This window comes from Hetaerina americana, unplaced genomic scaffold (assembly GCF_022747635.1).
Source record: "Hetaerina americana unplaced genomic scaffold, ioHetAmer1.1.p SCAF_9, whole genome shotgun sequence".
NCBI classification, from domain to species: Eukaryota; Metazoa; Arthropoda; class Insecta; order Odonata; family Calopterygidae; genus Hetaerina; species Hetaerina americana.
In genome coordinates, this window is record NW_027287538.1 from 23,000,789 (window position 1) to 23,025,092 (window position 24,304).

General features: G+C 34.3%; 1 protein-coding gene across 1 annotated transcript; it reads left to right on the plus strand.

Annotated features, from left to right (window-relative positions):
- Nucleotides 1-23,239, plus strand: LOC139699029 (ionotropic receptor 40a-like). Its single transcript, XM_071598028.1, has 14 exons — nucleotides 1-144; nucleotides 1,576-1,712; nucleotides 3,493-3,658; nucleotides 4,778-4,881; nucleotides 5,273-5,366; nucleotides 6,616-6,774; nucleotides 6,993-7,152; nucleotides 7,906-8,034; nucleotides 12,313-12,413; nucleotides 13,415-13,671; nucleotides 14,587-14,669; nucleotides 19,335-19,583; nucleotides 20,575-20,721; nucleotides 23,124-23,239. The coding sequence occupies exons 1-14, from the start codon at nucleotides 1-3 to the stop codon at nucleotides 23,237-23,239; spliced, it is 2,046 nt and encodes a 681-aa protein (XP_071454129.1).
- Nucleotides 23,240-24,304: the final 1,065 nt, after the last annotated feature.

Sequence of the window (24,304 nt, forward strand, 5' to 3'; positions counted from 1 at the left end):
ATGGCAGATTTTGACCCTAGGCTTGCTAATGGTGAAGATAAAATCTCATACACCATGCCTTTTGCTGTAAGGGATTTAATATTTGGAATTCCAAACACTCAAATAACTCTGGCTTATGACGAGACTTCAGGTAAGGAGTTAGAGGTTAGTATATCATTCAACCTAGGGAAATGAATAAAATATAGAGATGTTTTTTTAGATAGCTTGCCTTTGATTTCAAAATTTTACTTATTTCAGATTCTGATCAATTAATGTTCGCTATTGAGTTATTTCAGAAGTCTAATATTTCACTAGCTATTTACCAGATAAGTACTGATGAGGAACAGGGGAAGGTAACACTACATGAGCATTTACCCTAAGTTACTATTGGAAAATTTCACATGCTTATGTGAATTGAAAATTAAATGGTTGATGATGATTTGCCATATGTATTACCTGACCATATCCCTTTGTTAAAAAGGAATATTGTGAATTAATGTCGATAAATAAAGTACTCTATAAATTCCACATTTTATTGGGTTACCTCAACTGGTTTTGACTCGGCAATCAAGTTTTTCTCAAGAGGTCAAAATCTCTTGAGAATGATGCAATTGTTACTTTGGAACTGGTCAAGGTACTTCAATAAAGTGAGGAATATTACTAAGTGGTTTATCTTTGTGTCACTCCATTCTACGAAGTTTATTCCCATGTAACTACAAGTCCAAGATTTTAGTCATACAGCATTCATTAATTGAAAAATATTTGTAATAATTAGACCATAGAGTAATAATGTTTAATTTACTGTTAATATTTGATAAGCATTTTTCTGTAAAACTTATCTAGAAAGCATTTGTTTCGGGATAAGTTGAGTAAATTACATGAAGAAAAATAACGATTTATGTCTTTAGAAATGAGTTTCATGTAGTGTAATTCCTTTATGCACAATTTTTGATGATTTAAAAAAGTGTTTATCCATTAAAGTCGCATACATGAGATATTATTTAATTTAGATGACTGAAATTAAAGAATTGTCATCCTTAAAGATATATTAGTGTAACATTGAGAATTGTAAGTGGGATGAAATCTATCATTTGCCGTTAATTGTTCATCTAATGATCATCTTTAGGGTGAGAGTACAGAAAATTGGAAAATATTTGCAACAAAGCATTACTTTCATAATATTGATTTCAGTTTTTTGAGTACATTAAAAGAGCTCATTCAACTTATCAGATGACTACAAGCATAATAATTAGTAGTGCCCATACCGCTGAATTGATATTAACAAAGGTAAGTGTTAAAGTTTTTATGTTTTGAACGTTTTAGCCTAACACGATACATTCTGAAACATAATTAAGTAAATGGTCTTGGAGACAAAATTGTAATTAGATTCAATGCAACTGTGGATTCAAAGGTTTTATCTTTGCCATACACTTTTTAAAGATCTTTTACATTCAATAATTGTTCAAATTTTGACAATACAATACATCACGTTTTGATATATTTTACTCCTTTGAAGTCCTTGTATAACCTCATTGGACTTATATAAAATCTTAAATAACCCCTGAAAGAGCAGAAGTTCACGCAATTTTTTTTTAGATTCAAGAGTACAACTTAATAAGTAGAAATATATTGTACATATTTCACTGGTTGAGATTCCCAGTGAGTGCCAAATTCAAGAATAATCTTCTGGAAGCAATGAGAATTGCAGTCATTATGGAGCATCATCTTGGAACGTAAGTTCACAATTATGCATACATTATTAATTGTTAATGATATTTGTTCAGCTGTAAAACTTAGACGGTCGACATTAAATCCTAATCAACCATAAAAGTTGGTTCTTGCAAAATTCTATGCTTAAAAAAATTGCTCCTGATCCATAGATGCATGATCAACTACACTAATTTTCAGAGCATAATACAAAGTTATGAATTAATAGATAGTCAACCTTCAGTAATTTCTAGAGGAACACACCTGAAATTTATAATATTTTTTGTAGATGTGAACTTTTGCTTTGTATGTACATAAAAAGAATACTGAAGGTAAAATTAATGTTCAGCTGCAGATGTTAGTTAGATGACCATTCCCATCATGACCATTCCCTGTATCTATATGTATAATGGGATTTTGTATGCCTGCACCAAAACCCCTTCACTGGTCAGAAATAGGGATGTTCACAAGTACGACACCAGGGGTAAGGATAATCTTCATAACGGCCATTGCAGACTAGCAGTACTACAAAAAACCCCAGAAGTTTGAGGAAGACTGCTGTTTAATCGACTTCCTGAAGAGTTAAAACGAATACTCCCCAAAGAAAATAAATTCAAAAAAATGTTGAAAGGTTTCGTTTTAAATAATGTTTTTTTATAGCATCCAAGAGTACATAGAAAGAGCCAATGTAGGGAATTCTGTTTTTTAAATCTTTATTCATATTTCATTAAAATCAGTATTCATATATTTCATCTACATTATTATTCCTATGAATTTGTGAAAATGTTAATGCACCTATAAATGTAATTGAATCTTAACAAAGCCCATACAATTATGTACTGTTCTATGGTGAATAAATCTATCTATCTATCTATCTAGATCAAAACCTTAGTGATTTAAAATCAATTCTTGTCTTCATCCTGATAAGCCTGGAAGCCTGGGACCCCCTAGGTACCAAACCATTTGAATTGTAACAAAAAAAATTGTTTAAGAAGGCTGGGAGTCATCAAATTGTTATAGGGGCATAATACTACCAGTAACTGTTGATTGATATGCACATATAATGTAACTATCCACATATTCCTCATACTTGCTATCTTCTTCATAACTTCATATGTGTTCATTCTAATCCTTTCTTTTGCCTGCTCTTTCCTTATTTTCTCTTAATAACCCATTTTTTACATTCATAGTGAAATACTCCATGGATATTTCTTAAGCAGGATTGCCTTAGGTAAATCAACATTTAATGTTGTAATTTAGGGTAACAATTAATGTTTTGAAATTCACATCATTTCCTTGACTTTTTTTTATACATTTTGAATCAAATTACAATCTTTATGACTTTTTTACTTGTAAAATAATGCTAATAGGCTTTTTAATGTGGTTTCAAAAGAACAGTATGATATTTTCATTAAAACTAACACAATTAAAAGTCTGTTTTACATTTCTGCCATGATTATTGAGTAGTAGATTATGGCCCCACTTCATGGATTTTTAAACATTTACTTTGTCTACAGTGAATGTTATGTTTCAGAAAATCCAGGTACATATTGTATTTTTCCTCTTAGGCTGTGGTATTACTTGAATTATATATACTTATTCATTTTGAATGTTGACCACTTGTACTCAGAAATGCTGGCCATTGAGTTAATGACTCCATTTCATGCTATTTTTGTTCCAACAGGTATAATATGAAATTCTATTCCCAAGACATTTCCTTTACATTGAAGGATTATTTCTGTATTTTACCAAATATGGCAATCAATTTGTTCAGCACTCGTAAGACAAATATACTCTAATCCATAGGTACCGAATATACTACAATCAAGCAAAGTCTAATGGAAAGAATGAACTGACTCTGGTGAACTGGTGGAACCAGGATAAGGGGTTATTTCGATTTCCAGTTTTTCCATCAGCTGTCAGCACGTTTAGTGATTTTGGTGGAAGGGTTTTTATTGTGCCTGTGCTTCATGTAAGCCTCAGTTTTTCCACTTCCACTCAATCATTGCCAAGTATTAATCATCTTAACTTGTGGGTGCATACTTACTTGTTTTCCTAACCTGTTTTCTGTTAATTATTCTGTATCATAGAGAAGAAAACATGGCTTAATCTTGATAAAAAATCTTACTAATGGTGCCAACTAAAAACTCTGTTATGGTGAAATTATTCGTTGATTATTTTTAAAAGAATACTGTAATTTGCATTTAAAATTGATTGAAAGATAGAAATAAATGAAGGATTTACCCAGTGGTAGAATGCAGCTATCACACATGCTAACATGTGTTTATTTGCGTGTTATAAGTTAATTTTGTGATAGTATCATTTAATATGTAATTTTTACAGAATTCAGAAACAGAAAAAGGAGAGATATCAGATAATGCTCCTAGAGGTTATTGCCTGAAGGCTTATCAAATGAATTGTTTAATATGTAATGAGCATTTAGACTTAGGAATTGATGAAAATTATGCGCAGTAATTACTAGGGCAGCCTTTCTGTTCTTCCTACCATCATATCGTATAGCCATTCAATAAATTGGTCTTTTCCATCATTCATAGGTACATTTATGCCTTATAAACTTCTTTACTCTACGAGAACAAAATACACTGTTTAATTTTAAAAATAAAGAGACCAACTCATATTCTTTGATATTCTTTGGATGAAAAATGAACTTGTGTTTACTCTAATATTCTTCTGATTGTACAATTATGTGCAATGCACAAGACTCTGAAAAGGTGATGGGATACTGTCTCATGGAGATGTGATAATTCAACATTCATGCTAGTGGGCACTAAAGGAGCTTACCCTTTATTCTTAATTCACTGTCTGTTTACAATTAAAATGGCAAACAATGATTTTTGCATGTACATTGTATGAAAATGATGACCAATGACCAAAAAATTACTGTTGGTGAATGTAACCTTCAAGGTTTCACGTAACTATTCATCTGGAATGTAAATTTTATGTTGCTCATGCTGTTCCTAAGGATTTTAAATTTTATTATATAATTACATGCCATTCATATAAGTAATAGAATTTCTTTCAGTCATGTTTCTAGATTTCATGAATTACTTACCTTCTAAATTTATTTCAGAAGCCTCCATGGAACTTTGTGACTTATGAAAATGGAACATTTTTCACTGATGGTGGAAGAGATGATCAACTGTTGAAGCTCTTAGCATCAAAGTTGAATTTCAGGTAACTATTTAGTTAGGTTGGGATAGTTATATACCATTTTTGTGGATAATTTTTCCTTGATGAAGACTTAGGCATGTATCAAGAGTCAATCACATAAGGTTGACTTCACTTTTGCTTCTTGTGATTTTCTGCTAACAAAGGTGTAGGTGACCTTAGATATGTGATTATAAGTACAGGCCCCATAAACACATTTTGCATGTATTTATTGACTAAGCTACTATTGTGAAATAATGGACTTAGTTTTTGAGATCTTGAAATTATTCTTGCATCACTTTGGTAGATAATCAATGCAATTTATTTGAGTAATGAGATTTATAAACTCACTACAAAATTTATTTGAAATCACATTTTAATAAAAGCCTCCATTTTAGAATTTCTTTAACTCTTTCAGGTTTGAGTATATCGATCCACCTGAGAGAATTCAAGGGCTGGGCATTGCTGTAAATGGGACCTTCAGAGGTGTATTAGGCCTCATTGAGAGAAGGGTGAGAATCACTTTCAGTTTTTGTTTCTCTTCTTTGTTCTCCTGAAAGGACTCTTTCCCATCATTTATAGAACTAAGGGAAATGAGAGGAAAACTAAAGAGGTAGCCCATCATTTGAATTCTTTTTGAATAATTAAAAAAAACCCATTCAATTCTCTGTAATATTCTAAGTGTATCATGAATTTCTTCTCATGTTTCATGGTTATGGATTTTTTAAAAATATTTTCAATTTCTATTTTTGCCCTACTATTTTTCAAAGATAAGGGCGGTGTTATCACTTTTCCTTTATCGTCAGTCATCAATCCTACAATTTGGATTATGTAACTTTCCATTCAATTTTCCTAAACATCCTCATGTCTACTTCAAGTGTTTGTTTTTCTTCATGAGTCAATAAGAGGTAATGCGAATATGAATGAACAAATTTTATTCCAATTATGCCAGAGTATGAGAGTAGCTCTCTCAGCTATCAAAATTACCTTTGGGATGATGTCTGTAACAATAATTTACTTCTATTTCTTGAACATTAAATTTTTGTCTTCTTCTTTGATTAGCTCACAGTTATCATTTTTCAGTTCAAATCTATTTTTAATATTAGTTTTTGAAGTAGATAACACATTCTATCTGGAAAAATGCAAATGGCCAAATAATATATTCCATCAACTCTTATTTGGGTACTTCCTGGTGCTTATAAAATGTCATCAAGTTTTATCACTGGTGTGGAATAAAAATGCAATGGATATCAGCCTTGTGCCCTTTAGATTTGAGTATAGATTCCCATTTAATTGCCATCAAGTGAAGGTTTGCATTTTAAGGTATATATGTCTATCCTCCTGATTAACCCCAACGTGGTATACTAAGTATATGTATATATGTGTAGTAAAGTGAAGTAAAGTGCTTGGTAATTATGTATTATTATATGTAATCTCCTATGTGGGTGTGAATATTGAATGAGCCCAGGCAATTTTTACATATTTATTGGGATATTTGGACACTCTTAGAGTAGTGTGCATGTTTTTAACCATCTTCCTTGAGTCATAATTTGATTTTAGTTCATACTTCATAATTCCCACCCTCTCTCATTCCTACTTTAAAGCTTTCATTTACTTTATTTGCCATGCTATAACTTGTATATTGTCTTTTAAAATCCCACTTTGCATTTTAATGTCTCCTTTGCCCAATATTTTTCTCTTGAATTCAAATGTAATATTTATTATTGAAAATTTTAATGAAGTTTTTTGATCCAATTGCAGGAGGCTTCTTTTTTCCTTGGGGATGTGACTATAACTTATGACCGCTTTCGAATTGTTGACTTTTCATCTCCTACCTTAGCTGATTGTGGAACATTTGCCACCCACTCACCTCGTCTCCTTAATGAGGCCTTGGCACTCGTGAGACCATTCCATTGGCAGGTTAGGAGGCTTAAAGAACAGCTTCATGCCAGTAGTAAGGATTGAAAACAGAATTCATCTGTCATAAGTTGTCATGTATTAAAAATTTCTAATGCACTGAATGTTTTAGCAATACTGGAAAGTCATTTCATGCAAGCTCACAAAACTATTAATTCCATTACTTAATTAGGTGATCAGATCTTTAAGCATGTAACCAATATAACTGTGTTTATTGATAGGTTTGGATACCAGTTGCTGCCACTGCCTTATTGTCGGGGCCAGTGCTGTTTACAGTAATTGAGGCCTCAACAGTTTGGAGAAGACAGAAATACAAGACAAAAACATCAAAACTTCTTCAAGATTGTATTTGGTTCAGTGTAGGAATGTTTTTAAGGCAGAGTAGGTAGCCAAAGTTTCTATTTTCTCAAGGTTGGATGGGTAACATGGATACATGTATGTACTATTATTAGGCCTTTCATTGTTTGCTGGTTTAATTGATAGCTACATGGTAGAGTTTTCACTGAACATTTGGTCATCATTATTAAATTTACACATTTAAAAATTGTGCTATAATTACATTCAGTTGCTGAAATTTAAACTATATTGAGTAAAATATATCTGATATTTCTATTTCCTTGAATGTACAAAGAATTGTCCTATTGTTCAATCTATGATTTATAGTGTGACTAGCTTTTGTTGTCATATGTAGTGTTTATCACAAAACTAGAGCACAAAAATCTGTTCTATGCAATGGCAGAATTCCAGTCATGATGTATTTTCACATCTAAATTAAATGGAATATTTTTCAGTGTAGGTACTTCATAATTGCTTTGACAAGTAGATAGCAAAAATAGAGGTGTTAGATAGTGTGGTGAAGGACTAACGTTGTGTTCTAAAGAGGTAAAAGAAAGTGAGCGGTGGAGACAGGAAACAAAATCCTGAGATTTGAACTTTATGAAATACTTATGAATAATGCTTATTTTGCAACAAATAAATTACTCTGCAATCAGTATATGCAATTTTTGTACACGACTGTCCACTATACTCACTCAACAACAATACATTATAAGTTATACAAAATAAGTTTTTTATTGGCCCTATTAGTTAAAAGTAACTAATATTAATAAAATTTCTTTAAAATTCTTCAAATAGGTGTAAAAGAGCCAAGTAGAATGCATAAAGCACGTCTTCTTATGATATTAATGTCCATAATTGCCACTTATGTAATTGGGGGATTGTATTCTGCAACTTTAACGTCATTGTTGGCCAGACCAGCAAGAGGTAAGATATGACATATTTTGGGTGTAAGTCCTCCTAAAATAGGTGTAGCTTCTTCTGTAAATTTGTCTTGTGAGGGAGTATCAACCCTTCATTTTAGTTTGTCTTGTGCATCGTGCTTGGTCATTTGTGGCTTCTTTCTGTTGTCACATCTGTTACCATTCCAAACCTTTCTCTTATCCCCTCTAGCTACCCCCTTTGATCAAATCAGTAAACAGAAGATGGATTCTCTTCATTATCAACCTTTTCACATTCCACTCTTTGCCCACCTTCCTTCTTCGCCCCTTTTGGCCTTAAAACTTCCTCAGCTCTTCTCCATAACCACATTGCAAAACACGCTAAGTATCATTGGAGCAGTGATACTAGAAGTATTAGGAAATGAAACAGAACTTTTCCCTAATTTCTCATGCATAAGATCCATATATCAATGCATTTCTTACGAACAACTTGGAAAACATCTTTTGTAGATCAATTCGAACTCACCTATATGTCGGCAACCCTTTCACCCTTCCAAAAGCTTCCTTTCCATTGATATCCTGCTTTTTACTTTCTCCATATGATTTCCATTCCAGTTCACTGTACTTAATATTTGAATGACCTTACTTGAGTCAGCTTTTGCTCTGCAAGCAACATATGAAGAACCTTATTCCTTTCCAATATCCATCACTTCTGTTTAGCTGATATTTACATGGGTCATTCAATAATTCCTTAGAAAATCCAAGTAATGGAACTTGTAGCTTCAGAAAATGTTTGCTTTTAGTAAGCCACACCTCTCACTAGACTGCTTCTTAAGTATCAGTTATATCCATCATGCATCATGTAGTTTCTTTTTCATATTTGACCGAAGAAACAAAATTTTTGTATTTAGAAAAAAGAAAACAAGTAAGATTTGTGCAGTGGTTAAACACTTCTATTTAAAAGGTTTATCCCTAAAAAGATCAAAGCTGAATTGGATGATGTTCATGGCATATCTGGTCCTGTGTTTGTAACTTTTTAAGATTAGGCGATCCAAAATCGTAGTTTTATGATAGCTTAAAAAGTTAGAGAAACTCAGGGAAAAGTGCATTGAACTAAATGGCGTTGATGTGGAAAAATGAAAAAATCTGCCCAAAATAATTTGCCTATTTTTTACTAAGGACATATTGAATGAGCCATATACCTTCATTCTAAACTTTTCCTTTTCTTTTATAACACCTTCCATCATTGCCCTTAGCTCTTTATCCGACTGTCAACATAATCTGATCATCAGTGTACTTCATAATTTAACTTTAAATTATTCTCCACTTATTACGGTTCCTCTTTTCTAGAGCCTTTTTCATCTTTCTTGATAAGAAGTAATACTAAAAAGCATCAGTGAGGTATAACTCCTTGTCAACCCCTCTTCCATAGCTTATCCCTTCCATTTCACACTCCTCTCTCACCATCAATTTTTGTTATGAATACAGTAGCTTTATCAGTCTCCTATCCTTAGCTTATGTATTGAAATAATCAATCCCTTCAAATAGGTAAATATTATACTTAAAAAAATTGCCGCAGGTGTATCAATGACCTCCAAAATCTTCAACGGTGAATTTCAGTACACTCATGGGTGACCGGGCACCTCCTAGTAAATATATTAATAATAATAATAATAATAATAATAATTTTTATTTGTCCAGAGACCATCATACAAAAAAAATTGTACATAGTATAGGACACGTCAATATATACAATAATACACAATGTAAATACATATGCCTATTCTAAGTTTCATGTTCCATGAAATTCCTAATAGAATAGAACAAATTCCTTTGAAGAAAAGCTCTCAATTTTCTTTTAAATAGATAAATGTTTGTGCTGGATTTCAGGTCCTCGTTTAGCTTATTAAACATAAGGAGACCCATAGATTTAGGGCCTAGTGCGGTGGTTCTAGTTCTTACGTAAGTTCGGTGCAGATCATTTTTAGACCTGGTCCCATAGTGGTGAATACCACAATTTGTGTCATACATTGAAAGGTTTACAAAGGTGTACACCAGTAATACATAGATATAAATACATGGCAAAGGTAGAATGTTCAATTTATGGAATAATGGACGACAAGGAGCATTATGCTCTGCTTTGACAATTAGCCGTACGGCTCGCTTTTGAATTTTAAATATTGTGTCTGCAAGCGGAGAAGAACCCCAGAAAAGGATACTATATACTATACAGGAGTAGATATTTGCATAATATATTGACATGAGGACATCCATTGTTACGGTAAACCTGATGCTTCTAATAAGGAAGCAAATGGTATTCATTTTTTTGCCCAGGTGACATATATACTCCCACCAGGACAACCGCCCGTCTAGAACTATTCCTAGGAATTTTGCATGGGGCGCTTGGGGAATTAGTTTTCCACTTGATTCAATTGCAAAAGTGGCCATGTTTTTGTTTTTATTAGCAAAGTAAAGTAGTTGGGACTTTTCCACATTTAAATTCAGCTGATTCCTGCTACACCATGAGTTCAGATGTTGAACGGTTTGTTTAGCATTGTTTGTTAAACTTTGGACTGTAGAGGCAGTGAGTATGATACTGGTATCGTCTGCAAATAGGAGTGGATCATCCCTTTCGTTGGTTCTTATATTCTCAGGTAAGTCATTAATGTAGAGGAGAAACAGGATAGGACCCAGAACTGAACCCTGTGGGACACCTTGGCATACAACTTTACCAGGAGAGATGAATTTTTTTCCATCATTGAGCAATACCACGTGCTGCTGACGGCCCTGAAGATATGAGACTAACCAGTCATGTGCATTGCCCCTAATGCCATATTTATGCATTTTTTGCAATAGTAAATTGTGATTTAGGAACAATCATCTATCAGGTCACTTCCAACACTCTCTCTGCCAGAATCCTCTTCTTTTTCCAAAACCAAATTCATTTTCTCTCAATTCTTTTATTTTTTCAAATTTTCTTTTCTATTCTCCTCATCACGAGCCTTGTCAAAACCTTAGTAACAAGAAATGTAGCACTACATACATATGCATGCATGTATATATGTGTTTTCATATCCCTAAACCATGCTATTGCCAGAGTTGTGTATGCTTGTAAGAAGGGAATTCAGTTGACTGTAACCTTGTTAGCTCATGGGAATGAGATGTATTAAAGTTAAAAGGGAAATGATACATTTAAATTGTATATAATACACATGATTTTAATTCAATTGAAATTGGTAAATTGATATATGACGATATTCCTGTCCTGAATTTTTGTATTTTAACTGTTTGGGTGTACTTATTAATAAACTTTAAAGCATTAATATATAGGTATTGCCGTACTTTCCCATTGATAACGCACACCTTATGCTCAACTCGCACCCAGAACTTTGTAGTTGTCATGATTTTGTATGGATACTGCATGCCCAGGGCTTTATAGCTATCTTGCACGTGTATAGATGCCGCGCATCTGTATATAAATATATATATGTGCGTAAAACTTATATATAGTGTGTGTAAAAATACGCCTATATTGGATGTGTGTGTGTAAAATTATGTCTGTTTGGATTTTTTCAATTTTCATTCCATAACGCGCATAGTCATTTTTCTGATCATCTGAACATTTTTGTCTAGATAAAGCGCGTGTTATCAATGGGAAAATACAGTATTATTATTTGTAATCACTTCAGTAGAAGCCCCAATCATTGATGCGTAATGTTTTTGGAACTAAAAAAATTTTCCACTGCCACTTTTATAAATATGTACGTATAGTCTCTTCCTCCAGTTCTCCATTTCTAAAGCCTAGTTTTCTTAAAGTAGAAATTGTTTGGGGCACAAGGATATTCCTTTCACCTTTACATTAAAACTTTAATCCAAAAGGATTAGGGGAGTGAATATATTCTTACCAATGCATATTAGATATTATTCCATAGAGTAGATATACATACAAATGTTTTCTTATTTCAAATGAAATCAGTTTCAATAGAGATTCTACTATGTATTAAATCCCATGTAGTGGCCATGTCTCAGTCAGCTCATAAAGTTACTCACTCATTTACTGTGCATCAAAAGTATTCTTATGATTTCTTTTTATATAACTTTTCAATTTAGTAGATGTTATTAAATCAGTTTTTTACCTATTATTATACATGTACTTTATATTTGCTGTGGAAGAGGTAAGCACCCTGAAAACATATCTTATAGGAACCAATAAACATTATTGTTATAATTCATACAATTTAATTGCCATGTAAAAAATACATTAATTCACAGGTCATGCACTGTATAAACATGAATACATTAGAATAATATTTTTCATTTGCAGAGAAACCTATTCGAACTCTCTTTGATTTAGAAGAGGCCGTGACAAATAAAGGCTACCAGTTGTTGGTTGAGAGACGTAGTTCATCCCATGGCTTTCTTCAGGTAAGGATTTCTATCACCATGTGTGATTCATTGGAAATTCTATAAAATTTTGAATTGAGGCATGTATATGACCACTTTTTTAATACTTTCATTTTATCAGAGATCAAATTAAGGGTGGATGGGGAAAAGTACCCAATGCATTTGTCTCTTTTTTAATACCAATTTTAAACAAAAAAGCTGAGCTATATCTATTGCTTTGAGGTCTGGCAGCAATCAAGTATATTTCAAGGCACCACTCTACATCCTGAGACTGAAGTGGATACTAAAATCCTGAAATAAATTCACTGAAGTGTTAATTTAGACACTAGAGTTTTTCAGGAATAAAAAATTTGTTTAATTATCTTCTGCTTTTAAATCATGATGCGTTCATGCCACAAACATATGTTTATCATAAAGATGACTGAGATTGATAGAAGCTGCAGAAAGCTACTATATGCGTGAAATCAATGATTGGGCTATTGGGATGGTTGTTCTGGGGAGTATTTAATCTTTGGATTAATAGGCTATAATTGGGTTACCTAGGGCAACCACACCAACATTGAGAGATTGTTGGTTACTAAAAAAATGAAAACCTAATGGTGTTTGAAATGTACACATCAGGTTAAGGAGGGGATTCATGTTCACTCCGCCACCTGCAATCTCCCATGAAAAATGTTATATTCATAAAATCAAACTTAGGGTATCCAGGGGCATCACCTGGATATGAGCACAGCCTTTCAGTCTGTACCTGAGCCCAATAGGGTATGGTGCATGATAAGTACTCACTGGAAAGTGTTGTTATTGGCTAATTCAAGTCATCCCCTGGTTTAAGAAAGACAGGTGATTTCCTATCTTGTGCTAGTGATGGATTCAATTAGTTTCTACTTTATCCTAATTGTGCACCAGTTGGTAATTTTATCCCCATTTACGCTCCTCATGCAGTATTCATGACCAAATAGCATTCAGATTTTTCGCTTCAGTAATGAAATTAACTTGAAATAAGTTGAGGTTACCTATTTCAGAATGGCACTGGTGTATATGGCAGACTTTGGGAATATATGAGAGGCTATGATGTCCTGGTCGATTCGGTAGAAGAGGGAATGAGACGGGTTCAAGATGTGACGTCAATGGCTGCCATCTTTGCTGGAAGGGAGACACTCTTCTTTGACTCAAGACGATTTGGTGCACACCATTTTCACTTGGGTGACTGCCTGTTCACTCGGTACTCCGCGATTGCAATGCAAATTGGCAGTCCATTCCGGGAGAACTTTGATAGGCTGTGAGTTTTATTGCATTCTGGTTTTTCTGTCCTTTTTCAGGAACATTGCGAATAATAAACATGATGGCCACAAATAATTATTTATCAATGTCCCAGACCAGTACAGATTCCAATGCTATCTTCTCTCAATTTCTAATTGGGTTGTCATTGCCAAAGTAAGTACGTAATATTTTATAAATGTGATGGCCACTTAATCTGTAGTCACCAATGAAGAAGGAAGGATATGTTCATCTGTTAATGTCCATTCCATCATCATGTGTATGAATTGGATGGGAGGATTCAACATTAAGTTTAATGTGAAAGTACTTTTAATTATCACATTGACTTGCATCATAATGCCAGCTCCAGCTAGTAAACCTACCTGCAATTAAGGAACTATTGGCCAAAATGAGCATGCTCATGGCATACATATCATCAGAAAATATTCTAAAGAAAGAACAGAAAAATATTTCATGTGTTTATACTTTGAACAATCAATTATTACACTGAAATTTAATCTTGTAAATAGACTATTTTGGCAGTATCTGTGACTAAATAGGAATATAAAATATATTATGCAGGTAATATACAATTCAATCCCAGTATTGAATTAATCTCCCAAAGTCTTCCAATAATTATTCATAATATTTATCTTTTGTATCAATTGGAAGAAGCACAGAATGGAAATTTTTGGAAAAATGATATTAAGTTGTTATTTTTTTCATGGAAAAGCAGTGAAAATTTAGTTGAGTTTTTGAAATGATTTAGTGGGAATCCATAGAAGTTGCTCTTCATGAGTGTGATTCCTTTGCAGTCACATTATGATGGCTTAATAAATAGAATACAGTATATTGAATTTGTAATATGTAGTGTATTAATATCAAGATGTAATTGTGAAAACTGTAATAATTATGATATATTTTTTCTTTAATGAAGCATCATTAGGCTTTTTGAGGCTGGAATATTGACGAAAATGACAAGAGATGAATATGAGAGATTAAGAGAGAAAGTTGATAAAGGTATGTACCCACAGAATAATATAAATTCACTTCCATTGTTCATACCATTTACTCTCAAACAATGGGGGACTATTTTAAGAATATTCCAAGAATCTCAAAAAAATATTGGAACATGCCTTGAGTATTCACAATTGTCTCCAAATATCCTAGGAATTTTCCTAGCCTATTCTATTCATCTGACCAACATGAAATTCAAGTAATCTTCTTGTTGTTGTTCAACACTGTGCTATCCGCAAATGGCACAATGCTGCTGCCTTTCCACTCCACCCAAGAGAGTTCATGCTAAGATATGTGTATATGTATCCTACCTCTTGCATAGATATGCTTCTCTAGAGGCCAAATCACCACTCATAACATGGTGGATTCACTTGGTATTGGGTAACCACCAGAGAGAAAATTGCATATATGATCTTACAAGGAGGATGAGAAATCACCAATCACAATAAATTTATATCATTTAAGCTCTCTAATGTAGCCATTCAAATAAAACTTTTTACTGAGGCAACTATAATTTTTCAATGGGTCTCTAAAAAATATTTAGACATCTATGGTCCACAGAGCCTATAAAATTGTATGCTCCTGGGTATACATATTTAAGTCAATGCAGGTCTGTTTTGTCAGTATCCACAATTAAAAAAAAGCAAGAGAATTAATGGGATGTTGCAGCCAAAAAACTATAACACCAAAGGAATGAAGACAGGGAAGTTATTAATAGAACCAGAAGAGTTTCAAGAATGGTTGAAGGAGTGCTTATAGGAGCTTTATGGTAAAGATTTTTGGGCCACGAGTTTAGAAATAGAAAGGGAATGAAACATAGAAGAGGATAGCTTGAGTCCAGGAATACTAAATAGTGAGATAATTAATAGTTAAGGCCAACAAAGTAGAACAAGGCAGTAGGGATGGGTAATATCCCCATAGAATAATTAAAAAGATTAGAGGAAAATGGAAAGAAGGGATTCTTAAAACTAATGAGGATGAAATTTGACCAGAGAATTACCTTAGGTTAATTTTGACCCTCAGACCAAAAAGAGTAATGGGGTTGTGAGGATTATGGGAGGATAAATTTAATTTCACATGCAGAAAAGGTACTAAGAATCATCAAAAAAAGGTAACAAAAAAGTGTAAATAACTATGTAGGTGAAGATCAACTTGGCTTTAAGAAGGGTTGAGGAACATGTGATGCCATTGCAGGGATGAGAACATTAGTTGAGAATAACATAAAATAAAATCAGGATGTCTTTGCATGCTTTGTAGATTTTAGAAGGCATTTGACTCCATGGAGTGGACAAAGTTAATGGAGACGTTGCGGAATATGAGACTAAACTGGGAGAATAGGTGACTTATATGAAACTTATCAGGTGACAGAAGTAAGAGTAGCAGAGTGAGAATAGGGGTGGGCAGTGATTGGCAGGATAGTGAGACACAGTAGCTTATTATGCTGTTTCATGCTTTTAAATACGAGGGTCATCCGGAAAGTAGTACCCGTTCGTGAAATAAAGACACAAAAGTAAATATTAACAAACATAAAAAATTTTATTTGAAAGAGGATACTTTAAACTACTTCTCAACATAATCTCCAAGCAAATTAAGGCATTTGTCATAACGTGTGACAAGTTTCTGTATTCCTGCTGCATAGTCCTTCGCCGCCAGCTCATTGAGATACGCGAGGGACCCATCTTGCACAAATTTTTGCATAATGCAGATGGTGTTTAACAATTTCATGAACAATTGTTCGAGAAACATTGGGAAAATGCTCACAGATGTCATCAATTGTGACGCGCCGATCGTTCCTCACGAATTCGTCAACTGAGCTCACCAGTTGGTCTGTAATGACAGACGGTCTCTCCGAACGCTCATCGTCGTGTGTGTTCCCCCTCCCCATGTTGAAGTTGCGACACCACCGCCGAACAGACGACTCGTCCATTACATTGTCTCCATACACCTCCTTTAATTGGCGATGAATATCACATGGGCGAACGTTTCTTGCATTGAGGAATTTAATCACTGCCCTCACTTCACAACTGGCGGCGTTCTCAATTTTTTTAAACATTGTAAACAATCACAGAAACAACACAGGCAATGCTAGCGTCACGCAACTTGGCTCAGAGAAGGCAGACAAGCCACTGAAGCTATCTGACCTCGTCCAGCGGCTACTCGCGTCGTCAGCACTTCATGCGGCACGAACGGGTACTACTTTCCGGATGACCCTCGTATAAACAAGTATGCTGAGGAAGTGTTAAGGGTAGCATGGGAAGTGCTTGAACTGGTGGTAAAAGTGGGTGGTGGGATGATTAAGCAAGTTAGGTTTACAGGTGGTCAAGCAATTGTATCTGACAGCCATGAGTTTGTGGTTATTGTGGATTGGTTTACATGAACATTGTAAAAAGTATGGGATGTGGATTAACTAGAAGAAATCAAAAGTAATTAGATTCTCAAGAAAGTTAGAAAGCTAAGTTAAGCTTTTAAGTAGGAGGGAATAAACTAGAGCAGCAGTTCTTTTATTTGAGTAGTATTTTAGAGGAAAAGGGGAATTGTAAATGGGGACATTAAAAGAAGAATTAACATAGAATTGCAGAAGATGTAGTTATATGATGAAGATAATTGATGATGGGTGAACTAGGTAAAAATATGAAGAAAATATTAGTAAAGACTATAATTTGGAGTGAAATGATTTATGGTTTTGAGACATGGTCTTTGAGGCAAGACGATAAGTATGGATTGGAGGCTTTTGAGATGTGGATGTACTTGAGGATGAAGGAAGTAAATTGGACAGAGAGGAAGACAAATGCTGAGATTTGGAATAGGGTGGGTGAAGAGGGAAAGTTAATGTAGGAAATCCAAAAAAAGGTGGAGAAAGTAAGTGGAGGAAATATTGGAAGATAGCAGTATATTAAAGACCATGATTAAAGGAAGAACAATGAGTAAGCAGGGTGGAGGAAGGAAGAGAGTAGAATTTCCAGAATGCATGAAAACTAGCAGAAGTTACAAAAAAAAATGCAGAAAGAAATAATGCAGGGTAAAGAAAGAGTAATATCTCATGATACTTGGAAGTAAGTAGTCATTAGGAACTGTTCAAAACCTGTCTTTGATTAGGTAGAGTACTATGAATGAAATGACCTGACCATAGAGAGAACAGCATATAATCCCAAATAGACCACTTTGAAGTGAAATTGGTTCTCAGATCTCCAGATGAATAAATATATTTTTCCCCAGCCAAAGTTAGGATATTATTTGAACAGACATTGTGAGAATGTCCCAATGCATATCACTCAGGTTCATCACGTCTCAATGACTAAGGTTTACACTTGATATTTTTAAGGAAATCCCCAAAAGAAAGGGTACATGAGGAGATGCAGTACACGTTGCAAAAATATTTTTCTGGGTTTTAGAACCCATGCTACAGGTTTGAGTTCTGGCATCTTGATAACGGAACCCGCTCCAATATTAGACTAAGGTTCCAAAGAAACTGCAGGAGATGCTGCAACAGTAACTTTTAATGGAGTCACCCGCTACTATGCATTTCAATGTAATAATTTCAGAGTGTAAAAATCATTCGCCTTGGCCGGGATTATAAATATGAATTATAATGACTGGGATTATGAATATGAATTATAGCTATTGCAGTCAAGGTGAATGACTTTTACACTCTGAAATTGTTGCATTAGACTAAGGTGTTTTGATTTATGGAAGAACAGTAGCAAAAACTTATGGGCACTGTGGTCCTGGAACAAATGCCAAAAGTATGAATTCTTGGAATATTGGTCATATATGCCTTGTTGTCCTGAAATGGGGTAGCCTTGGTTGAGTTTGTCTCATGTGATCTTAGCCAATAGACCACCATGAAAACTATGCACAGCTATCTAAGTTAGATAACTTATTTTGAATCAACTTAAATTTGTGCAAGCTCACGAAACAGTAATTAATTAATCTCATTGCTTAAAATTATGTAATTATTTTAAAAGATTTATTAATTTTATAATTTTAGTCATCATTACAGTGATAAACCCAGTCAGTCCTAGTGGCGGTGGGGTATTTACCTCACCTGCTAACCCAGAGGTCACAGATTTGATTCCAAATGAGGGGGGTTTTTCCTCCACCTAGGGCTTGTGTGTTTATAATTGTCTCCTATATTTTAGTTGGGTACATTGTGGAAGAATGGACCATTTAGTTTCTCACATCAATAAAAAAAGTAAAAGATATTAAATAAATCAAACCAAATGCCAATTTTTATGGATTGAGGGTAGAGTTCACCCGAAACTAAGTTTTAATACTTGTGAAATTCACATAATCAGGGTGCAGGGTACCAGTACTTTTCTCTGTGCCACCATTCAGCCCCCTGATAAGATCTTTTCTTAGGTATTCTACCTGTCAAATAAAAGTTTTGAATGGTCCCAACGAATAGAATTTTAGGCATCATTTCTCCATGACAGCCTCCTTTTGTTTGCCCTGCACAATTTACTTTTTTAGATCTTTTAAAAGGTTCCACTAGCCACAAAATGAAACCACTTGAATTTTAGGCCCGACTCAATAAGATATCACCTAGGATTTGAACCTGCTACGTTTCAGTCAAAGTAACTGAACAATCTACCATATGACCTAACTTTACAATTTCTTTTGAGAATATTTAATTCTACTCTCATTGTGTATCAAATTATGTTCCCTCAGTCAATGGAACAAGTATGAAGGATAAGGAAGAAAGTGATTTGGATAATGCAGAGGACAAAGTTTTCAAGACTTCAGATCACAGTCTTCGCTCTTATTCAAATGACGAGGCAAGTGGATTGAAGAAGAATTCCAAAAGCACAGAGGGCTCTCCTGGAGGTGGTGAAAGGGAAAGGAAGTTACTGAAACCAGTCAGCGTGAAAATGCTACAAGGAGCATTTTATATGCTTCTGATCGGCTGTAGTATATCATGTAAGTGTTAAGGAAGTATTATCCATGAATTATAGCTATAGTCCCTGCTAGTGAGCAATTTTTGAGTACTCCACAACTTTCGAGAAATCATTAACTCTATGGTAATTTTTGTGTTATCATACATATTGATCCTTCATGCAAGATTTTGTTTTGTTAAGAAAGACTAATTATTGGAATGAAGATTGAACACCAAGGGTTTACATAGTTCCTTGCACATTCTTAATTGATATTGAAAACATTGAGATTGTGCTTAGTTAAGAACTTGGTTGAAGTTGGTTTATTGAAATACAAAGGTTTTCATAAAAACATAGGTTTTACCTAAATTTTCATACACATAGTGTTGAATTGATTCATTATTTGCATTCAAAAGTTGAGGTTTAAATTTTCGTTTATGTTTTCTTAAGCATTCATATAGCCTAGTGCACTAGTATAATTATAAATTGATAAAAACCATAAATCACACAGCTTAGGTGGAGCTGATGGTGCCCAGAGAGGCTTGCCTGGTAATTGAACCTGGGTCTGGTCAGTAGTCAAACGCTCTATCCCTGTACTTGTACTATCTCCCTATTATAAATTGATGTACATTGAATTGAATACCATTGAACAAATTATTAATATATTTAATTAATGCTATAGACTTTATCATGTTAGTAGAGTTTTGATATATTTAATGTTTACCTTTAGCTTTAACTCCTATAGCATTGCACTACATCATACTATTGAATAAAAATATTCTAATGTTACTGTGTATGTTCTGTATGGACTAGACAATGAAAACTGAATTATATTTCCATTGATAATTTGTTGCCAAGTTTTTTTTATGTGGTTGTGCTGATTTATTTTATGCCACGGGCATGTTTTGAGCACTCTAAGTAATGTTTAATGAATCCATTACAATTCTTTTATTCACATTTACACTGGCAAGTTTGTAGAAAGTTATCATTATAAGACTTGTCTATGCCTCTTTAATCCATTGTGCCTTCTCTTACAGGTTTGGTTTTGTGTGGTGAAAGGCTCCTTGCTAGTCGTGAGAAATACATAAGTGGGAGCAGCAACTATCATATATTTAATAAAAGTAACCTCTCATCAGCATATTTTTTAAAAAATGTGCCTAGTTGGAAATGGAAAAGGGCTCATGGTAAATTACATAAGGGTTCTGTCAGAAATAATTTCTGTGCTAAAGAATTGTGCTGCGACAGTAGAGAAAAATCATCTTCATCATCTGATGGAGTAATGTTTGCTTACACAGAATAGAGTAAGTGGCATATGTGAGTGGATGTGTTCAACAGCTTACTTACCTATGCTACAACTATGAGGGCAACTAATTGTGAATATGTTGGTGTTTTTTTACAGTGTATTTATTATGCTAGAATTATTCCTCCAAGAGTAATTTTTGATTTTATTGGTAACCCTTCTCTCTCTCACTCTTTTTGCATATATGGGCTGCATTTTGAGCATACTGCACACTTGATAATGCTCAAATGTTGATACACATGCACTAAAGAATAAACACTGTGAAATATGTCTAAGTTGTAATACTTTTCCATTGTCTAAAGGTATTGTCTTGGAGATGAGTGGTGCACACTTTTTGGAATCTTCAGCATAAGTATGTTCATTGATACAGCCAGCCCCAGCACTTTTCTGAAAACCTTTCTCAGAAATATGCAAGTCAGGCTGCTATTCTGGACTCTTTGTAAAGGGGGGAGAGGAACATATTTAAGAACCTATTCTTGTAACCAAAAGGGCACTGCTTACTAGTACTGTGCACCTGGTTGGGGTTTGGATGCTTTGGTGGAACTAACACTAGATGGAATAGAAGGGGAGAGAAAGGTCATGATCATTTATTGTTTAAAATTATCAAAATAAATAGAACTTGTCAGTATTGGGCTATTTCTATAGACATAAATGGATAAAATACAGGAAATGGGAAAATATACACATATATAAGGAGCTAATAAACAATATTACAGGTACTAATTGCTGGAATAAATATTATTAATACTATTGTATTCATATGATCTTAGTAGCTGACATAAACCCTCATGAGTAAAGGGCCTGTGTATAGATCAGGAAGAGAAAAATGATTTTACTCTGATCAAGTTACAGTGCGTAAAAATTCAGGAGGTTGTAACTCCTGGTCACTATCAACCAGATGAGGAAGTGAGAAATTTTTTTGGATCTACTCATGAGTGGATTCCACATGATGTTCCCCAAGGGACTTGTGTGAATTGGTGGAGGTGTAATGTTTTGTATTTCCACTATTTATTCATGGTGGAAATGGAAATGAACATTTTCTGTGGATGTTTTGTCTCTTTTCTGATAAAAGAAATACTGACGTAGTTCCTTGTTCATAAATTGGTAAAAATATAGTAGAAGTAAAATTTTCATAAGCACGGAATTTTTTGTGAATCAAGTTATTCCTGAGAGGATGATTAGTTTTTCCATTGAGAGTTTTCTGAATAAATATTCTCATATAGAGTATGAAATACTTGTGTCGCAATTTCATGGACTTTCTGTGGCAATACTGTGAATTTCACATGAAAAGAAAATTTTTATCTGTTTTAGAGTGGAAATTTCTTTTGTTGTGTGGAAATAAGGTGGATCTCATGACTCAAAGTTCATGGCTTCTACTTTTGGTTTCCATTAAATTTCTACCAAATTTCTCATAGATTACTTGTTCTCCCAAGAGAGTATGGTAACCTCTGCTCATTATTCCTTTTTGTTCGGCCACTATGAAAACTGTGGTAAAATGGAATCATTTAAAGAAATGTGTGAACACAATGATAATATTTTGCTAAAAACATCATTGAATATATTTAAGGATAATATGCCACCCTTACTGGCATTTCAAGTTACTAATGTTACTGAATTCTGCAAAATTAGTAATTCATGCGGACAGGATTAACATGGTTGGTATGCATACATTATACTTCTCAGTGATACCTACTCATTGATAACTGCAAATGTTGCCTCTATTCTGTCTTGTATATCTGGGGGTGAATATTTAAAGGAGCTATTTGATGGGAAAAAAATGTGGGAGGATGAGGGCTAAAAGCTAATATATTACTAGAATTGAGAGAATGTATAAAGAAAGGAGGAAAATTTCCCCCTTGTGAATAATAAGAAGCAAGTGGAAAAGGAATGGTGGCTACCATACCTTGTAATGTTTAGTATACCCATAGCAGTTATTGTTGCTGTAAGATACTACTTGTATGATTTGGGGTGTGGTATGCTAATGTAATGTAAAAATGCTGGTTGGTACAGGAATTTTTTCAAGGTAATAAATCACATTTGATCATAAAAACGATTCATCATATTATATTTAACAGTTGTTAATTACTTTTTGTCACCATGAATACAGAAGAATGACGGCTTACCAGTCCAACAGAAAAAGTCTTCAATACTTATTAGAGAGCAAAGGTTTGATTCCAGGTGATGCTTCAGAAACCTTCAATTTAATCCACGCCATAGAGTAAGAAACTTTTCTAGACTGTGGCCAATTGTGATTTTTGGGAACCAAATCTTTCTGGGAAACCTCAGGCAGCACAAGGGATGGACATGATGACCCTGACCTTAAGTGTGGACTACTTAGCACCGCAGTAATGTCATCAACCTCACTTATGAAGCCAATGTTTGTGGTGATTACTGTAGCATAGAAGAAATTATAGCTCATGGTACTTAAGCATCAAGCCCCTTTGGGGGAGGAAACCATACCAATGAAATCGTTCAGCAGATGATGTGTGTGTAAGACAGTAAAAATACATTTACTTGCATCAAAAACTATTTTTACAATGTCAGATATATTATTTTTAAGAATTCTGACAAAAACCATCTGCGATCTTTTCATTGTGAATGCCAAATGTGGCATTGCTATTGGGCTCATCATTCAGAGGGAGTGGAACCAATCCAGGGACAAGATTGATCCAAGAATGATGCTGGTCCAAGCACTGAAATGTGTAGTGACTGCTATAGAGTAATATAACCGCTTGCCCATTTGGTGAGATTCGCCTATAATTCCATTGAGGGGTTATATTTGCACTGGTCGTATGGAACATGAGTTAATTTAGGTGAACCATTCTCCATACACACTCAGAAATCATCTAAGTAGCATGCCGTGTATTCATGAGATTCGGCCAAATATGCCTCATTTAAGTGAATTTCGAATCTGAGACCAAACCCAGCACACAGATTGTTCTTTGTGCCCGGGATGTCTGGCCAGTCTCTTTATTCTCTAAAGCCCCTCCTGCATCCCCTAAACCTGTTAACCTCCCCTCTCCCAAATCCTACAACTACCTGCTTTCGCCCACGCTCAGGTGCTCTTTGTGCACTCCTCTTATCAAATGCAACCTATCCCATGGGGGTGGGGTGAGGTGGATTTCTCCACATCTCTGTAACCTACAACTTGACGTATGCAGTGCTGCCTTTTGTCTGTTGAGTCGAGATTCAAACTTGGTTGCTCGAGTTGGGCCGATGTCTATTGTGAGAGGCTTTGGGAGCATAAAAAATACCAGATTCACACTTATTTGTTGATGTATATATTTATGTTTAAAATGTACAGTGTTGCTAATGTGAATATGTCCTACTTTTCCAGTCATGCCTCAACTCTGAACATTTCTCAGTTCAGCAGCAGCACAGATGACAGAAGAGGGCTGAATCAACTATAAGAGGGTCCTTGAATGTATGATTTTGATGATGTGGAAACTAGTAAATATGAAGTGGGA